Raw genomic sequence first — 18,011 nt, 5'->3', positions numbered from 1 at the left:
TTATTTAAAGTTTCTGGGTGGGTGAATTATTATTAATTAATTTGTTTATTTATGAAAGAGTCTTGCTCTGTTGCCCAGGCTAGAGTGCAGTGATGCAAACATAGCTCATCACAGCCTCAAACTCCCAGGCTCAACCAGTTCTCACGCCTCAGCCTCCTGAGTAGCTGGGACTATAGGTGCATGCCATCATGCCTGGCTGAAACACTCAATTAACTTATTTATTTATTTATTTATTTTGAGACAGAGTCTCACTTTGTCATCCAGGCTGGAGTGCAGTGTCACAATCTTGGCTCAGTGCAACCTCCGTCTCCCAGGTTCAAGAGATTCTCATGCCTCAGCCTCCCAACTAGCTGGGATTACAGGTGCCCGCCACCATGCCCAGCCTAATTCTTATATTTTTAGTAGAGACGGGGTTTCACCATGTTGACCAGGCTGGTCTCGAACTCCTGGCCTCATGTGATCTGCCCACTTTGGCCTCTCAAAATGCTGGGATTACAGGTGTGAGTTATTGTGCCCAGTCTGAAACATTCGTTTTAAAAGAGACTTTTGTATTAACCTTAGAGTCATTAGAATGTGTAAACATATTACTGATTAAAATGTAATCATTTTAGTTTAACTGATTTAACAGCTTGTTTTAGTCAAAAAAATAAAAAAATAAGAAGGGGGAGCAAGAAGAAGGAAAAAAGAGAAAAAGTGGAAGAACAAGGGGAAGAATTAAGTGAAAGGAAGGACTAATCTCCCAGTCCTCCCTATTGATAGCAGTGCCTCCCAGAGGGTGGCCCGCCATCAGCTGCATCAGATATGCTGGGGATACTTAAAAATATAAGTAACTGAGGCCGGGCTCAGTGGCTCACACCTGTAATCCCAGCACTTTGAAAGGCCAAGGTGGGAGGATCTTGAGCTCAGGAGTTCAAGGCCAGCCTGAGCAACACAGTGAGACCTCATCCCTACTAAAATTAAAAAAAAAAAATTAGCCAGGCATGGTGGCACATGCCTGTATTCCCAGCTACTTGTGGGGCTGAGGTGGGAGGATTGCTTGAACCCAGGAAGTTGAGGCTGTAGTGAGCCCTCAACTGTACCACTGTACTCCAGCCTGGGTGACAGAGTAAGACCTTATCTTTAAGCGGGGGAGGGGGGTGGAAGTAGGTAACTGATCCCCATCTACAGAATCGGCATCTGGGAGTGGAATCCAAGGATCTGTTATCAAGTTACCCTAGTAATTCTGAGAAGCACTAAAGTTTGAGAACTACCCTTAAGGGAAGTGACTAATTCGCTCATGAAAGTGACACCAAACCCTACCGTCTACTTAGAGCAGCTCACCCCATCCTAAACCGAGGCAAATATCCTAGCAGCTGGCACAAAGCTTCCCAGATTCGAAACCTCCCCAATCTAAACCTGTTAAGGAAAGCAGATCATCTCGATTGCACAGAGATTGATGTAACAATACTTTCCAAAATTAAATGATTGAGAAGTATCCATTGGAATAGCATTTCACCTTGACCGTTATTGGGCATCATGATCATATGAGCTGACATTTACTGAGCGCTTACTATATGTCAAACATTGGGTTAATTGCTTTACATTTATTCATCTCATTTCATCCTTAGAGCAAAACTCTGTCGTGGGTGCTATTCTTTATCTCCGCTTTAGAAATGAGGGTAGCAGGCTGGGCGCAGTGGCTCACACCTGTAATCCCAGCACTTTGGGAGGCTGAGGCAGGTGGATCACCTGAGGTCAGGAGTTTGAGACCAGCCTGGCCAACGTGGCGAAATCCCGTCTCTACTAAAAATACAAAAAATTATCCAAGAGTGGTGGTGGGTGCCTGTAATCCCAGCTACTCAGGAGGCTGAGACAGGACAATTGCTTGAACCCAGGAGGTGGAGGTTGCAGTGAGCCAAGATCATATCATGGCACTCCAGCCTGGGTAACAGCGAGAGCGAGAGCACAGAAGGAAGGAGAAAAGAAAGAAAGATGGGAAAAGAAAAGAAAAGAAAAATGAAAATAAATGAGGGGAGGGTAGCAGAGAAAGATAACTGAGAATGACAAGGAGTTGAGAATCCAGGTGGGCTACAGGATGCCAAGCAGAGCAGGGCCTTATGGCCCCAGGAGACCTAGTTCCAGTTGGGTTCTTTCCTAACCCACAAACCCACCAACAGCGGCGTAGCCTCTGGGACAAATATCCACAAACGCCCAGGGAAAATGTTCCAGGTGGTCAAGAACTCAATTCCTAATGAAAGCTTGGGAAATGAACTATGCCTCAGTTCAGTCATCCAGAAATAGGGTTAATGTTTTACTACTGGCAGGGCGCAGTGGCTCACACCTGTAATCCCAACACTTTGGAAGGACAAGGCAGGAAGATGGCCTAAACCCAGGAGTTGGAGACCAGCCTGAGCAACATAGTGAGACTCCATCTCTAAAAATAAATAAATAGGCGTGGTGGTGCATGCCTGTAGTCCCAGCTACTGGGGAGGCTCAGGTGGGAGGATCCCTTGGGCCTGGGGGGATTGAGGCTGCAGTGAGCCATGACTGTGCCACTACACTCCAGCCTGGGCAACAAAGCGAGACCCTGTCTCTGGGAAAAAAAAAAAAAACAAAGGACAACTTTTTTTCATCACTAGGTTCTTTTCTGATACACGATGAAGTAAGTACTAAGGAATTTTGAAAAGCAAAAGCACCAGACAAAAGGCATCCCAATTTTTCTTTAGGACAGGTGGGGATTAGCTTGGTTTCTCAGATATTAAAAAAAAGAAAAAGTGAAAAAGACAGGTGGGGAAAACATTCCCAAGATAGTTTTTAAAAATTCGTGGTAGCAAAATCCTTGTGTTAAATGGTAGGAAATACAGGTTAACGTCTACTCAGCCCATCCCAACTCCCGTTCTCTGCAATTTTGCCTCTGCCAGCTGCATTTATATGTAACCGGGACTGTGGGCCACAACTGAGTTAGCTCAAGCATGGACAACTGCCGAGACCTGGACCAGTGGGGGTCTCTGTCTCGGGATTCAGAGAGAACTAATCAGCGTCTTCCGGAGGCCAGAGCGAAGGGTGTGTGTCTGGGATTTGTGGAGCTGCCATAGGCAGCGGCAAGCACAGCACCCTGGTTCTCAGGAATAAGGAAAGCCTGCATGCTTAGGTGGAAACGAGTGACCACAGGCACTAGACAGAGAAAGAGGACAGAGCCTGGGCCCCTGTCAGTGCCCCTACTCCCAGACCGGGCTCGGACTCATTCCTGCCCTTTTTTGCTACAGCCAGGACATGTGGATTTCTGGTTTTTTTTTTTTTTTTTTTTTTTTTTTTGAGATAGAGTCTCACTCTCGCCCAGCCTAGAGTGCAGTGACGCAACCTCAGCTCACTGAAACCTCTACCTCCCGGGTTCCAGTGATTCTTGTGCCTCAGCCTCCTGAGTAGCTGGGACTACAGGCGAGCACCACCATGCCCAGCTAATTTTTGTATTTTTAGTAGAGATAGGGTGTCACCATGTTGCCCAGACTGGAACTCCTGACCTCAGGTGATCCACCCACCTTGGCCTCCGAAAGTGCTGAGATTACAGGCATGAGCCACCGTGCCCAGGCTGGATTTCTGTTTTTTGCAGCCAAAAAAAAAAAAAAAAAAGGACTGACATGTGCAAAGCAGCAAGCTCCACAGCCCTCTGAGGAACCACGACCCCAAGGGTCGCCATACCTGCCTCTGTTGTTTCTTCTGAAACAAGGCTCCATCCATGGCTCCACGTCACCTTGGGATTTTATCCCAGCCTAAGCCTGGCTCACCTGTGCCCCAGTACCACCTCCCTGCACCTCAGCTGAACCTGCCCGCACTCTCTGGCTCTGTTTTACAGTTGCCACCTGGACAACGGACCAGACAACCATTCTAACTCAGGGTTAGAGCCCACTGTCATTCAACTGCCCAGGCTCCTCGTGTTGACCATTGTTTTCCATCTTCCCCCCATTTTAAAACGGAGCAAACCCTGAATGCAATGCAATGCATACTACTGACTGGAAGCCTGAAAGCCTGGTAGCAGATTTAGCCTCTTTCTACCTAAATCCACCAAACAGCAGGGAAACGGCACCTCGGAAAAACTCATGAAGTCCACAGAAATCCTCCGTTCTGCCCTTAATCTGAAGGGCCCTGGGGTTCCTCTTTCCCCACCCCTCTCAGACTCTCTCCCACTGCAGAGTCCTCAGCCGTACCTGGGATATAAATGGCGCCACCATTGCACCAATGCGACACAGGGAGCCGCTGATTCCCATCCCCAAAGCACGCATAGTGGTGGGGTAGACCTGCAGGGAGAGGCAGAGAAAGTACCAGTCAGATAATGTCCGTCCTTCCTCGAGCCCTCCTCTTCCCCTTTCCTCCCCAGGTCAGGCTTTGGAATGCATCCATTACCAAACACAGTTACAGAATATGGAGCGGAAGGTGTTCATTTTCTCAGGTACACAACTTTGAATTTTTGGGACAATATCAGCAAAAAATAAAGACTTCAAAATTATCCTTTAAATGAGCAAATTCCAAAAATGTGTTTCACTGAATATTCCAAATATAATTTTAGAAAGACAAGCTCTGGAATCAGACAGAAGAGCGCCACTTCAGAACTATAAATATATAAAAGTGATTCTACTGAATGGGAAGAAAATACTCCTCAAAGATCCGATGAAGTCTTCAATACAAATACAGCTAAGAGAATTAACCAGAGGGCCAGGTACTTGCCACACCATTCCCTGTGCTCTTATTTTTACTTCTTTTCTTTTTTAAAATTAGAGATGGGATCTTACTATGTTGGACATACAGTCTTGAACATCTGGCCTCAGCAATCCTCCCACCTCAACCTCCCAAAGCGCTGGGATTAGAGGCATGAGCTACCATACCTGGCCCCTGTGTTCTTGTTAAATTCCCTAGCCTCTTTGCTGTTGCAGAATCTTACAGCATTTCCCTCCCTCTCTCCCTCCCTCCCTCCCTCCCTCCCTCCCTCCCTTCCTCCCTTCCTTCCTTCCCTCCCTCCCTCCCTCCCTCCTTCCTCCCTTCCTCCCTTCCCTCCCTCCAGAGTCTCATCACTCTGTCACCCAGGCTGGAGCACAATGGTGCAATTTTGGCTCACTGCAACATCCACCTTCTGGGTTCAAGCGATTCACCTGCCTCAGCCTCCCAAGTAGCTGGGATTACAGGCGTGCACCACTGCGCCTGGCTAATTTTTGTATTTTTAGTTGGTCGGGAGGGGGTCTTTCCATGTTGGCCAGGCTGGTCTTGAACTCCTGACCTTAGGTGATCTGCCAGCCTCAGCCTCCCAAAGGGTTAGCATTACAGGCATGAGCCACCATGCCCAGCCCTTTTTAACATTTTATTAAATTTTTATTTTATAGAGACAATGTCTCGCTATGTTGCCCAGACTGGTATCAAACTCCTGGGCTCCAGCGATCTTCCTGCCTCAGCCTCCCAAAGTGCTGGGATTACAGGTATGAGCCTCCATGCCCAGCCATATTCTACTTTCTTGCTGCAACTTGTTGATATTTATAGTAAAATCTAATTGGTTTTTCATTGATTCAGAATTCTTAAAGGAACCGGAAGTTTAATAAGTCAGCAAGTCTTATTGAATAAATAGAATTGTAGGGAGAATACTTTCTAGGAAAGAATGGTTTCTCAAAATGTTGGAACATGTTCTTAGTGCTATAAAATACTGACAAAACAGGTTTATCAACTCTCTAAGGCAAAGCATGTAGCCCCCTTTAGTTGCCCACATCTTTGCCACCATCTGTCAAATGCAAAAAGCAAGATGCTTTCCGCCTCACAGGACACTGCTATATTTACAGGAGAAGGTCTGGGGGTGGAATATCTTTATGCGGAGCTTTCTTATTTTCTGAAAAATGAGGTTGCTATGACTGAAAATAATGAATTCAGGTGATGGCTTCTTTGCTGTAATACTGACAAAGTCTTTTGTTCACATTGTGAGTCACCTGGAAGATGGAATAACAGAAAACTATCATTTTTAGTTATACATCTTTTTTGAAAAACAATATAAAAAATAAAATACTGGCCGTGTGTGGTGGCTCACGCCTGTAATCCCAGCACTTTGGGAGGCCGAGGCGGGCAGATAATGAGGTCAGGAGATCAAGAAAGACCATCCTGGCTAACACAGTGAAACCCTGTCTCTACTGAAAATACAAAAAATTAGCCAGGTGTGGTGGTGGGCGCCTGTAGTCCCAGCTACTCGGGAGGCTGAGGCAGGAGAATGGTGTGAACCTGGGATGTGGAGCTTGCAGTGAGCCGAGATCGCACCACTGCACTCCAGCCTGGGCAACAGAGCGAGACTCGGTCTCAAATAAATAAATAAATAAATAATAAATAAATACTTAGAAATGACCCTCAAAATGAGCAAATTCCAAAATATGTTTGACCGTCCATCTCAAACACAATTCTAGAAGTATACCACGTTACTCATAGATTTTTTTGGTTTATAAATTTACAAAATAACTTTAGATTTGTTTTTGTTTTTAATTATGCAAACTTACTTTCTTAACTATGCAAAATTACTTAAAGTCAGTAATTTTTTTTTTCTTTCTTTTTGAGACTGAGTCTGTCACCAGGCTGGAGTGCAGTGGTGTGATTTCAACTCACTGCAACCTTTGCCTCCCAGGTTCACACAATTCTCCTGCCTCAGCCACCCAAGTAGCTGGGATTACAGGCACCCGCCACCATGCCTGGATAATTTTTGCATTTTTAATAGAGATGGAGTTTCACCATGTTGGCCAGGCTGGTCTCAAACTCCTGGTGTCAAGTGACCCACCTGCTTCAGCCTCCCAAAGTGCTGGGATTACAGGCATGAGCCACCGCACCCAATTAATTTTTATTCTAGGAATTTCATGTTGTAATTCCTTCCACTGTCCATCAAGTTCACCTTTGTTCCCCTACAGAGCTGGAGTAAAATTTATCGTCAAAAGATCTTCAAGTTAGCCCTTTTTAATAGAACTGATACTTAATCCAGTTGTCCTGTCAGCCCATAATTCTTTTATTTTGGCTTCTTTCATCTCCTTTTAATATGGATATACTGATGAAGACTTCAAAATTCACCAAAAATCTTTGGGATCTAATTTCTTCAACCAATTTACTGTAGGGTCATTTTCGGAGTAGGTAGATCTCCCTCGTTCTCCATTTGATGCCCTCTGTGAATATGCGTGAGTTCAAATCATATTCATTCCTAAGCTATCACAGCTCAAGAAGAGTACAGACCTGTGGAATATGTCAATACCTTTAACCCCAGACATCACGTTCTCAAGATAAAAGCCTTTAAAACAAAAAGTCATCTTGATATATCAAGTCAACATGAAATTGGAATACAAAATGGATATAGCTGAGATTTTCCTCATATATTATGCTTTTAAACTCTCTATTTGATAGTCCTAGAACCAAACTTTTTTTTTTTTTTTTTTTTTTTTTTTAATTTAGAGGCAGGGTCTAACTTTGCTGCCCAGGCTGGAGTACAGTGGTGCTATCAGAACTCACTGCAGCCTCCAACTCCTGGGCTCAAGCAATCCTCCTGCCTCAGCCTCCCTTTCCTAAGTAGCTACAATTACAGGTGCATGCCCCTACCCCTGGCTACTTTTTAATTTTTGTGGAGATGGGGTTTTAGTTTCCTTGCCAGGCTGGTCTTGAACTCCTGGCTTCAAGTGATTATCCCACCTCAGCCTCCCAAATTCAGGGATTGCAGGCATGAGCCACTGCGCCCAGCCTGGAACCAACCTTTATGGTTATCAATACTCCAATCATTTTAAGTGTCTCAGGTATCATAATACCCCTTCTTATTTATAGTAAAACTTACACTGAAAAATGAGTTCTGGATTGCAAAAGAGGATTGATTTTTTTGTACCTGTCTATAAGTCAACTTTAGATTTTGTTCATGGAACTAAATGAAGTATTATGTATAACTCGAACATCTCATAGCTTTCTATTTTTATCTCTGTGTGGGAGAAAAAGTACTTTTCTCTGCGGGTTTAATGGTTTTTGACATGCCAAATCTTTAATCGCAATAGACTTCCCCATTTCCTGCCATGAAGCTGAAGGCAGCTGTATCAGTGTCTAAAGCACTGTTTCCTGTAGCTCAATGAATGACAAAACCAGTGAAAATACTGTTAAGTTCCCTATTCAAATATTGTTTCATTTCCAGGAATATAGGTTCTTTAAAGTGGGAGGTTTATGAGGAAAACTCCAGCTACCTCAGGCAGTACCTTGCACATAGATGTATTAATTCAATAAATTAATACAGAATAAATCAAGATTATATTCAGATTTAAGCTACATGCAGCAAATAACAGATGGAGGGAAAGGGATCTTCCAAAAGAATAAAAGTGAAAAATGTATTCTAATTTCAAAAAGAGAGAAAGGAAGTTCTACATTTGACAGCAACGTGTTGCTACCTATTACTTCTGGGAGCCTAGTGCCAGGGCAAGGAGGTGGTTTTTCCATGCAAGCTATTTAAAGAAAGGAGGAAGATCCTGTCTTCCAGAGATTGGCTTTCAATAGACTGAACGGGGAAGGGGAAATTCACACCAAATAAACTTCTGGTGTCTTTTTAACAGATTGTTTTTAGAAAATCATCAAAAGTCAACAGAAACCAGGGATACATTACCTTTGGATGGACACCCTGTTGTAAGCAAGCCCTGCATGAAAACTCACCTCAGCTGTGTAAATGTAGATAGTGTTGAAGTTTGCAGCTACCAGGGCCCTCAGCATGAAGAGGAAGCCAATCAGGCCGGCACTACAAAACAGGAAGCGGAGAGAAATGATAAAAGGCAGCATGGAGGACCACCTCCCATGGCCCGGTTCCAAGTGCACTGTGGATGATAAGACACACCCACAGATAACTCAGAAACCGAGGGAGGTGCTGCTTCTCAGCTGGCCTGATTGTGGGGTCCTTAAGCAAACCTCCTTCCAATCTTACTCCCCCCGCTGCCCTCTCCTTTCCCCAGTGCTGCCATTCGGCCTGGCCCCTCACGTTAGCACACCTGCTGGGCACGGTGGTTCACACCTGTAATCCCTGCACTTTGGGAGGCCGAGAGAGTTAGATCACTTGAGGCCAGGAGTTCAAGACTAGCCTCAGCAACATAGTAAGACTTTTTTTTTTTTTCTTTTTTTTTTTTTTTTTTAAGACAGAGTCTGGCTCTGTTACCCAACCTGGGGTGCAGTGGCACGATCATGGCTCACTGCAGCCTCAGCCTCTCAGGCTCAAGTGATCCTCCCACCTCAGCCTCTTGGGTAGCTGGGACTACAGGCATCAACAACCACACTCGGCTAATTTTTGTATTTTTTGTAGAGATGGGGTTTTGCCATGTTGTCCAAGCTGATCTTGAACTCCTGGGCTCAAGTGATCTACCCGCCTCAGTCTCCCAAAGTTCTGGGATTACTGGTATGAGCCACCAAATTTTTTTTTCAATTGACCCAGCATGGTGGTGTGTGCCTGTAATCCTAGCTACTCAAGAGGCTGAGGCAGGAGGATGGCTTAAGCCCAGGAGTTAGAGGCTGCAGTGAGCGGAGATCGCATTACTGCATTCCAGCCTGGGTGACAAGGTGAGAGACTCTGTCTCAAAGAATAAAAAAAAAAATTAGCACACCTGCTGCTACCATCCCCTGGAAAACAGTGCAGAGAACTTGTAGAATAAATGATACATATCAGAGCTCAGGTCACTCCAGGACTGCAAATTAAGAGTGAAATGAGCAGAAGGCTCAAATAAGCACACTGTTTGTATTACTAAACTTTCTTGGCACTGGTTCAAATAATGTGATAAACAACCAGTGCCCCGATTCTCCAGGAAGCATTACATAACGATCCTCAATGTTTTGGTAGGTAAAGTGAGTACACCATCATTGGCACCCATAATCCTGTGATAGCTGGAGGAAGATGGGGTCTGTAGGAAGAGGGAAGGGGGTAGTAGGGAACAGGCAAGACCATTCTAGTCAAACAAGCAGCCCACTCTCCACTCTCCTGGGTGAAAGGGACTTGTCCGTGAAACTACTGAACACCATGGGTCAGGAGACTCCATTTAGAAACCACTGCAAAAGGCCGGGCGCGGTGGCTCAAGCCTGTAATCCCAGCACTTTGGGAGGCCAAGACGGGCGGATCACGAGGTCAGGAGATCGAGACCATCCTGGCTAACACAGTGAAACCCCGTCTCTACTAAAAATACAAAAACTTAGCCGGGCGAGGTGGCGGGCGCCTGTAGTCCCAGCTACTCGGGAGGCTGAGGCAGGAGAATGGCGTGAACCCGGGAGGCGGAGCTTGCAGTGAGCTGAGATCCGGCCACTGCACTCCAGCCTGGGTGACAGAGCGAGACTCCGTCTCAAAAAAAAAAAAAAAAAAAAAAAAAAGAAAAGAAACCACTGCAAAAAACCTGAAGCAACTAACCAGAAAATACCTTGAAGTGCAAATGTTGAGGAGAAGGAAGAATAAAGCCGTGCATCCCATGGTAATGGAAAGGCTCAGCCGTCTTCCCAGGAAATTGATGCCCAGGATATTTAAAGGATTCACTAGAAAGCAAACAGTAAAGATAATTTCTGGAACCTTGGAAGGCAAGTGGCATATTGCAACACTGGCATGGATTCATTCTTGTCATTTCAGAAAGAAGCAACATCATCCAAACCTCATGAGTATTCCAGCCAAAATCCAGTCACGTTGTCATCAATTTCAAGACTTTTTACATATACTTTACCCACGTGGGTCCAGGAAATATAAGCACTGGTGCCCAGGATATTTATTATATCATGCAGGTCTATTGTAGATTGCCAGCTTGCCAGGCCTATATTTTAAGTGTTTTCTATGTTTTCATCAAATTCAAGGTGCCTTTGATTTTTTTTTCATCGGCTCAATTTAATATTCAGCCATTGATTTTTAAGTACCATCATTTTATGTCTACTAAAATAGAAATAATGCTGTCAATTGCAATCTAACAAGCCATTGTAAGCCACATTCCAATTTCAGAGATGTTAAAATGTAAGGGCGAAAAAAACACCTTACAATTGATAGAATACAGCACTTCAAAGCTCTACTCCTCCAGACTTCTCTTGCCAACACCAATCCAAATTGGAGATTTTTCAGCACTACTTTGTGACTTACTCAGTTCTGCTAGGCAGGAGCAGCATCACAGCATCACACTTCTCTCAGCTAAGACTCAAGTGCACATATACCACCCAAGACAGAGACCCGACATGCAGAGGGACACTTACGAGCAATTTCACCGATGGTGCTGATGATCATGGTCCGATAGTCAGAGGGTGCAAACATGTGGCAGTAGCAGGGGCTCTGGCTCTCCCCTGAGTCGCCCCCAGTCACCACCACCTCAGAGTCTGCCTTTGAACCACAGACCAGGTCCCGCTCCAGCAGCTCAGCACTGGCCAGGATAACCCCATAGTAGGCAAAAGAGATTCCGAGCCTGGAAGTGAGAAAAGAATGTCACTAGCAAACGCTGAGACCAGACCTGAAGGATGAGTGGGGAGGGGATACCAAGTGGAACGTGCAGCACGTGGAAAGCAAAGAGAGCAGAAAGTCAGGTTCAGATGCCACACAGAGCATTTGTGGAAGTATCTCTTACACATCATACAGATGTACACATGCCTGTTGGGTGTAAACCTAGGAGCGGAATTGCTGGGCCATAGTATACACATACTTCCAGCTGTAATAGAGACCTCCAGTTTTTCAAAGTGGCTGTACTAATTTGAACTCCAGTCAGCTGTGTATGAAAATTCCAGTTACAGCCACGTGCGGTGGCTCACACCTATAATCCCAGCACTTTGGGAGGCTGAGGTGGGTGGATCACAAGGTCAGGAGATCGAGACCATCCTGGCTAACACAGTGAAACCCTGTCTCTACTAAAAATACAAAAAATAAGCCGGGTATGGTGGCGGGTGCCTGTAGTCGCAGCTACTCCAGAGGCTGAGGCAGGAGAATGGCGTGAACCCAGGAGGCGGAGTTTGCAGTGAGCCGAGATCGCGCCACTGCACTCCCACCTGGGAAACAGCGAGACTCCGTCTCAAAAAAAAAAAAAAAAGAAAAAAAAGAAAATTCCAGTTACTTTGCCTCCTTCTCAACCCTTGGTATTGTCAGTTTTTCATTTTAGCCATTCTCTTGCACTGGCAGATTTGTAATGGTATCTTGTTGGGTTTTAATTTGCATTTCCCTGGCGACTTTAAGGTTGAGCATGTTTTGATGTGTTTATCTGGTATACGTTTTTAGTGAAGTGCCTGTTCAAGTCTCTTGCCTATTTCTAAATTAGGCTGTTGGCCGGGCATGGTGGCTCATGCCTGTCATCCCAGCACTTTGGGAGGTTAAGGCAGGAAGACTGCTTGAGGCCAGGAGTTTCAGACCAGCCTGGGCAACAAAGCAAGACCCATTCTACAAAAGCAAAATAAAATAAATTTTAAAACTTAAAAAATTTTAAAAAACTTAAACTGAGTTGTCTATTTTTTCCTGTTAAAAAAAATTATATGTCTAATATATAGCATATTTTATATATATGTGTGTGTGTGCGCACGTGTGTGTGTATATATATATATAATTTGCTGGAAATATACATTGCAAATTTCTTCTTCCCATGGATGGCTTACCTTTCAGGCTCTTCATGATTTTTTTTTTTTTTTTTGAGGCAAAGTTTCATTCTGTCACCCAGGCTCGAGTGCAGTGGCACAATCTTGGCTCACTGCAACTTCCACCTCCTGGGTTCAAGCGATTCTCTTGCCTCGGCCTCCCAAGTAGCTGGGATTAGAGGCACCCACCACCACACCCAGCTAATTTTTTTGCATTTTTAGTGGAAACAGGGTTTCTCCATGTTGGCCAGGCTGGTCTCGAACTCCTGACCTCAGGTGATCTGCCCGTCTTAGTCTCCCAAAGTGCTGGGATTACAGGCGTGAGCTACCACATCCAGCCTTCTTCATGATATCTTGACACTGTTCCTAAGTTCATAATTTAATGTATTAAAACTCATCAATCTTTTCCTTTAGAGTTAGCATGTTTTCATCCTGTTTAGAAAATCTTTGCTTACTCAAGGTCATGCTGCAGAGAAATGAAACACAGAGGGTACCACAAGAGTCTGTGCCATTGGACTTAATGATTGGTGACTTCAAAGGACAAGTTTCTGTCATGTGGTGAGGAAAAAGACCAGGCTGCAAAAGTTAGGAAGTGAGCTCATATGCTCATAAGAAAAATTTTAAAATTGGTTGAAGACAATTAGGGATTTTTCCTCTATCTGTCTATGTATCTATTTACTTATTTAGTGGTAGTGGTGTTTGTAGAATGACAAGACATTGCTTGTCTTTGTAATATTTGGAGTTGGTCTTATGTTTTTCTCCCCAGTGGCACTCACATAGATTTACTTAAATAGGCTTCCTCCCAATGCCTCTATTTAAAACTAGTTTTGAAATAATTACACTCTTACCATATGACCCAGATCTGTAACGTGGTCCGTAAATATTTAGCATCCAATAGGTCTGCAAATCTTCCTCTTTTTTCCTGGGGTAATAATGAAAAGAGGGAGACAGAATATACTCAGCAGGTTAAGGATGAACGAAAGTTTCCACTGTTTTCGATCACAGAAGGTGAGAATCATATTGGAGCATGGTGGCCTGGGATAACCACTCAGCTCCTATGAATACAGCTGACACAAACCCAGAGATAATTGCTTTAAACACATCTGTCTCAGCCAGATCTGTCTTTTGGCTTTTTCTTATCATTGACAATTACCAAAGTTCACTGAACTTAAGATCCTAACCTTTTGCTCTTCCTCTGCTCACCAGCACTGGTGCGGGGGTGGGGAGGGTAGGAGGACACATGCAAAGTAACTGTGAAACTGATGAGAGATTCTTCTAAAATTAGCATTAAAACGAAAACTCTTATATTAAAAGAATATGAGACTTGTTAAGAAAACAACGGCATCAAGTTGAAAAAGGACAGAATGCCTAATTTCTTTTTCTGTCTTTAAGGGGTGTAGTTAGCAAAAGTTCTTGTCCATAGTACCTATTCAATACCTTTGGATAAAAACAAGTAACAATGGGCTGGGTGTGGTGGCTCACGCCTGTAATCCTAGCACTTTGGGAGGCCAAGGCAGGTGGATCACCTGAGGTCGGGAGCTCAATACCAGCCTGACCAACATGGCGAAAGCCCATCTCTACTAAAAAGACAAAAATTAGCCGGGCGTGGTGGAGCATGCCTGTAATCCCAGCTACTTGGGAGGCTGAGGCAGGAGAATCACTTGAACCCAGGAGGCGGAGGTAGCAGAGAGCCGAGATCACGCCATTGCAGTCCAGCCTGGGCAACAAGAGTGAAACTCCGTCTCAAAAACAGAAAAAAAAAAAAAACAAGGAAGAGTTACCTGATGGCACAGTAATTGATTTTTATGTAAAGCTAGGAATGCTTCAGATGAGGGCACGCCATTGAAAACCAACAGCTCTTTTCTCAGAAAGAGACCTGGGATTACAGGCTCTTTCTAGAGACACCGGGAATGTGGTCCTTTGGTGCCCCAGATTTTGTTATCACAGAAAGTTAGAGTTTGAAGGTAACTTAGAGGCTTTTTGCTCCAATGGTTAATTTTTAATTTTTGTGGGGCACATAGTAGGTATGTCTATTTATGGGGTACATAAGCTGTTTCGATACAGCTCATGAAATAAGCACATCATGGAAAATGGGGTACCCATCCCCTCAAGCATCTATCCTTCAAGTTACAAACAACCCAATTATGTACCTCAAGTTATTCTAAAATGTACAATTATTATTAACTATACTCACTGTTTTGCTATCAAATAGTAAGTCTTATTCTATTTTTTCTGGCACACATTAACCATCCCCACCTCCCCTTATGCTTCCACTACTCTTCCCAATCTGACCAAGGCCTGTCGCGCATTCCCGCATCTGGTCTCAGCGCATATCTCCTGGGGCCTGCAGTGCCCTCTCCCCTCCCCAAAGGCTTTTTTCCTTTTTTTTTCTTTGAGGAGTCTCACTCTGTCACCTGGGCTGCAGTGCAGTGGCGTGATCTTGGCTCACTGCAACCTCCACCTCCCAAGTTCAAGCGATTCTTGTGCTTCGGTTTCCTGAGTAGCTGGGACTACAGGTGTGCACAAAATTGCCCAGCTAATTTTTGTAATTTTAGTAGAGACGGGGTTTTATCATGTTGCCCAGGCTGGTGTTGAACTCCTGACTTCAGGTGATCCACCTGCCTTGGCTTCCCAAAGTGCTTAGATTACAGGCATGAGCCACCACGCCTGGCAGGCTCACTCTCCTTTTAGTGTTGTTTATGTCCCATTTATCCCCGGAAGAGGCTCAGACTGCCATGGCTCAGTCCCTTCTGCTCTGATCACACACACACACCTACACCCCACCTGGTTCTAAGCATCTGGGCTCTGTTATTTATTCCTTCATATGTGATGCTCATTTCATTAACCAGATTGTAAGATTGTGACCAGACCAAAGGCAGGGTCTACTGCCAGTAGCTCTGGGCCTTGCTCAAGAGATGACTGTGGAGGGCCGGACGCGGTGGTTCACACCTGTGATCCCAGCACTTTGGGAGGCCAAGACAGGTAGATCACCTGAGGTCAGGGGTTCAAGACCAGCCTGGCCAACATGGTAAAACCCCATCTCTACTAAAAATACAAAAAATTTAGCCAGGTGTGATGGCATGCACCTGTAATCCCAGCTGCTTGGGAGGCTGGGGCAGGAGAATCGCTTGAACACGGGAGGTGGAGGTTGCAGTGAACCGGGATCACACCACTGCCCTCCAGCCTGGGTGACAAGAGCAAGACTCCATCTCAAAAAAAAACAGATGACTGTGAAAAAGATCACTTAATGGGCATGACAGATGGAGGCCACAAGCTGAAGGCTTAAGAAAAGTGGAGAGGAGGAGGAAGTGGGGACAGAAGGATGGAAGAGGGAAGGTGAAGAATGGGGGATGGAGAAGGTGGAGGGAGAGGTGAGGTAGGAGAGGAAAAGCAAAGGAAGTAGGATGTGGAGGGAGGAAGCCAGACAGAGGAGCCAGGGGTGGAAAGGAAGAATGGAGAATGTGCAGGGAAGATGGGAGATAGGGGATTGTGGAGGGAGGATGGCAGAGGGAGGAAAAAGGAGGAGGAAAGAGGAGAGATAACTTATTTCTGACCTCAGTGCTCTTCAGTCTTAGAGTTCCAACTACTGCATTCAGTTCACAAAGCACATGCCAAAAACAGTTGTACTCAGCTATCTTATAATGTTACAGCTATCCGTGGTTTTGAGTTAATTATCTCTGCTAAGATTTTTTCTTTTTGCAACTATTTTTATTGTTTACACTATTGACAATCAGAATTTTACAGCCACCTAAAGATTATGTTCCAGTCTCTATAAACCATAATAGCTTCCTTCTTAGTTGCCTAGCAACTAGTTGCCTAGCAACTAGTTCATCCTCCCACCCTGCTTTGCTGGGTAAGAGGTGATTGTCAGTATCTCGGTAGGAAGGAAGAAGGGAGCTGACGCTGTAATAGTAGCTTTCTGAACTCCAAACCCATGAGAGTGTATTTCCAATATTTAAAAATAAACTAGTATGATGGAATCATTCTGAATCCTTTGGAAGAAAATTGGGGTTTCTTGTTTAATATGGTTTGGTTATTTGTCCCCTCCAAGTCTCAAGTTGAAATGTGTTCCCCAGTGTCGGGGTGGAGCCTTATGGGAGGTATTTTGGTCATGGGGGCGGATCCCTCATGAAGGGCTTGGTGCTCTCCCTGCAGGAATGAGTGAGTTCTCACTCTACCGGTTCAGGCGACAGCTGGTTTAAAGGAGCCTAGCACCTCTCTTGCTCCATCTCTCACCATGGAACGTGCCTGCTCCCTGTTCACTCTCTGTCATGAGTAGAGGCTTCCTGAGGTCTCACCAGAAGCCCTGCAGGGGCTGGTGCCATGCTTATACAGTCTGCAGAACCATGAGCCAAATAAACCTCTTTTAACAGTCACCCAGTCTCAGGTATTCCTTTATAGCAATGCAAAACGAACAGACGCCCTGCTCCAGGATTATAATAGGTTTTGAGATACATATAATAACGGGGGCAACATTCCACAGAAGCAAGTGAGAATACCTTACCAAAATACAATGATGAATATGGGGAAGGTTTGGCATACCGAACGCTCACGATATTTGCATTACTATAGAGCACACACCACCTCACTCTTAAAATGCAGGCCAGATGGTAGTGGGATTCAAGACTTTTGTCATCAGTGATGTCCTCGGCAACCAATCAGGAACACCCAGGGCAGCCCACCTCTTGCCTGTGTGTAGGACACTCGGACATCACTTGTCCCATGGTGGCTACAGGATCCTGAGAATGCAAAGATTCAGGGCGTGGGTAGCACTGCTGGTATGGACCCATCTCAGACACAGAGCATGAGCTGAGGGCAGAAGAGCCTTTCCCATGGTCCTGCCTGCCCCAGCAAGGTTGTGCACCAGCAGCTTTTCTCTGTACCTCCTGGTCTCCCTGTTATGCATTCATTCCCTGCCTTGGCGTTGATGCCATCTCATTCTGCCAGATGTCTAGTATCCTTGGATCCTGTCCTTCCTCATCCTATCAAAATCTGGGGTTCTGGTGCGGTGGCTCATACCTATTATCCCAGCACTTTGGGAGGCAGAGACGAGAGGACTGCTTGAGGCCAGGATTTGAGACCAGCCTAAGCAACATAGCAAGACCTCATCTCTATTAAAAAATAAGAAAATTAAGGCCAGGCACGGTGGCTCATATCTGTAATTCCAGCACTTTGGGAGGCCAAGGTGGGAGGATCAGTTGGGGCCAGAAATTTAAGACCAGCCTGGGCCAGTGAAACCCTTTTGCAACAAAATAATTAAAAAAAAAAAATTAGCCAGGTGTGGTGGTATGCACCCATGGTCTCAGCTATTCAGGAGGCAGAGGCAAGAGGATCACTTGAGCTCAGCAGGTTGAGGCTGCAATGCGCCAAGGTCACACCATTGCACTCCAGCTTGGATGACAGAACAAGACCCTGTCTTTTAAAAAAACAAGTAAATAAAAATGAAAAAATTA

General features: G+C 45.0%; 1 protein-coding gene and 1 non-coding gene across 6 annotated transcripts in view; both read right to left on the bottom strand.

Annotated features, from left to right (window-relative positions):
* LOC105471309 (SVOP like) overlaps window positions 1-18,011 on the bottom strand; it is a 103,218-nt gene that overhangs the window by 22,771 nt on the left and 62,436 nt on the right. For all 5 annotated transcript variants that reach the window (XM_011723727.2, XM_011723728.2, XM_011723731.2 and 2 more), the window contains 5 exons: window positions 13,407-13,480; window positions 11,203-11,408; window positions 10,395-10,506; window positions 8,659-8,740; window positions 4,185-4,274 (listed from right to left, as the gene is read on the bottom strand). In XM_011723727.2, the coding sequence (XP_011722029.1) occupies window positions 4,185-4,274; window positions 8,659-8,740; window positions 10,395-10,506; window positions 11,203-11,408; window positions 13,407-13,480 (564 nt within the window). The remainder of the gene's footprint in view (window positions 1-4,184; window positions 4,275-8,658; window positions 8,741-10,394; window positions 10,507-11,202; window positions 11,409-13,406; window positions 13,481-18,011) is intronic.
* On the bottom strand, window positions 7,774-7,902 carry LOC112424875 (small nucleolar RNA SNORA40). The gene has a single exon (XR_003015813.2). It is a non-coding gene; the product is annotated as a small nucleolar RNA SNORA40 (small nucleolar RNA).

The sequence above is a fragment of the Macaca nemestrina genome, chromosome 4 (assembly GCF_043159975.1).
Source record: "Macaca nemestrina isolate mMacNem1 chromosome 4, mMacNem.hap1, whole genome shotgun sequence".
Classification (NCBI taxonomy): Eukaryota; Metazoa; Chordata; class Mammalia; order Primates; family Cercopithecidae; genus Macaca; species Macaca nemestrina.
Note: the sequence above shows the minus strand (reverse complement) of the source record. Positions and strands in the feature narration are given on the sequence as shown.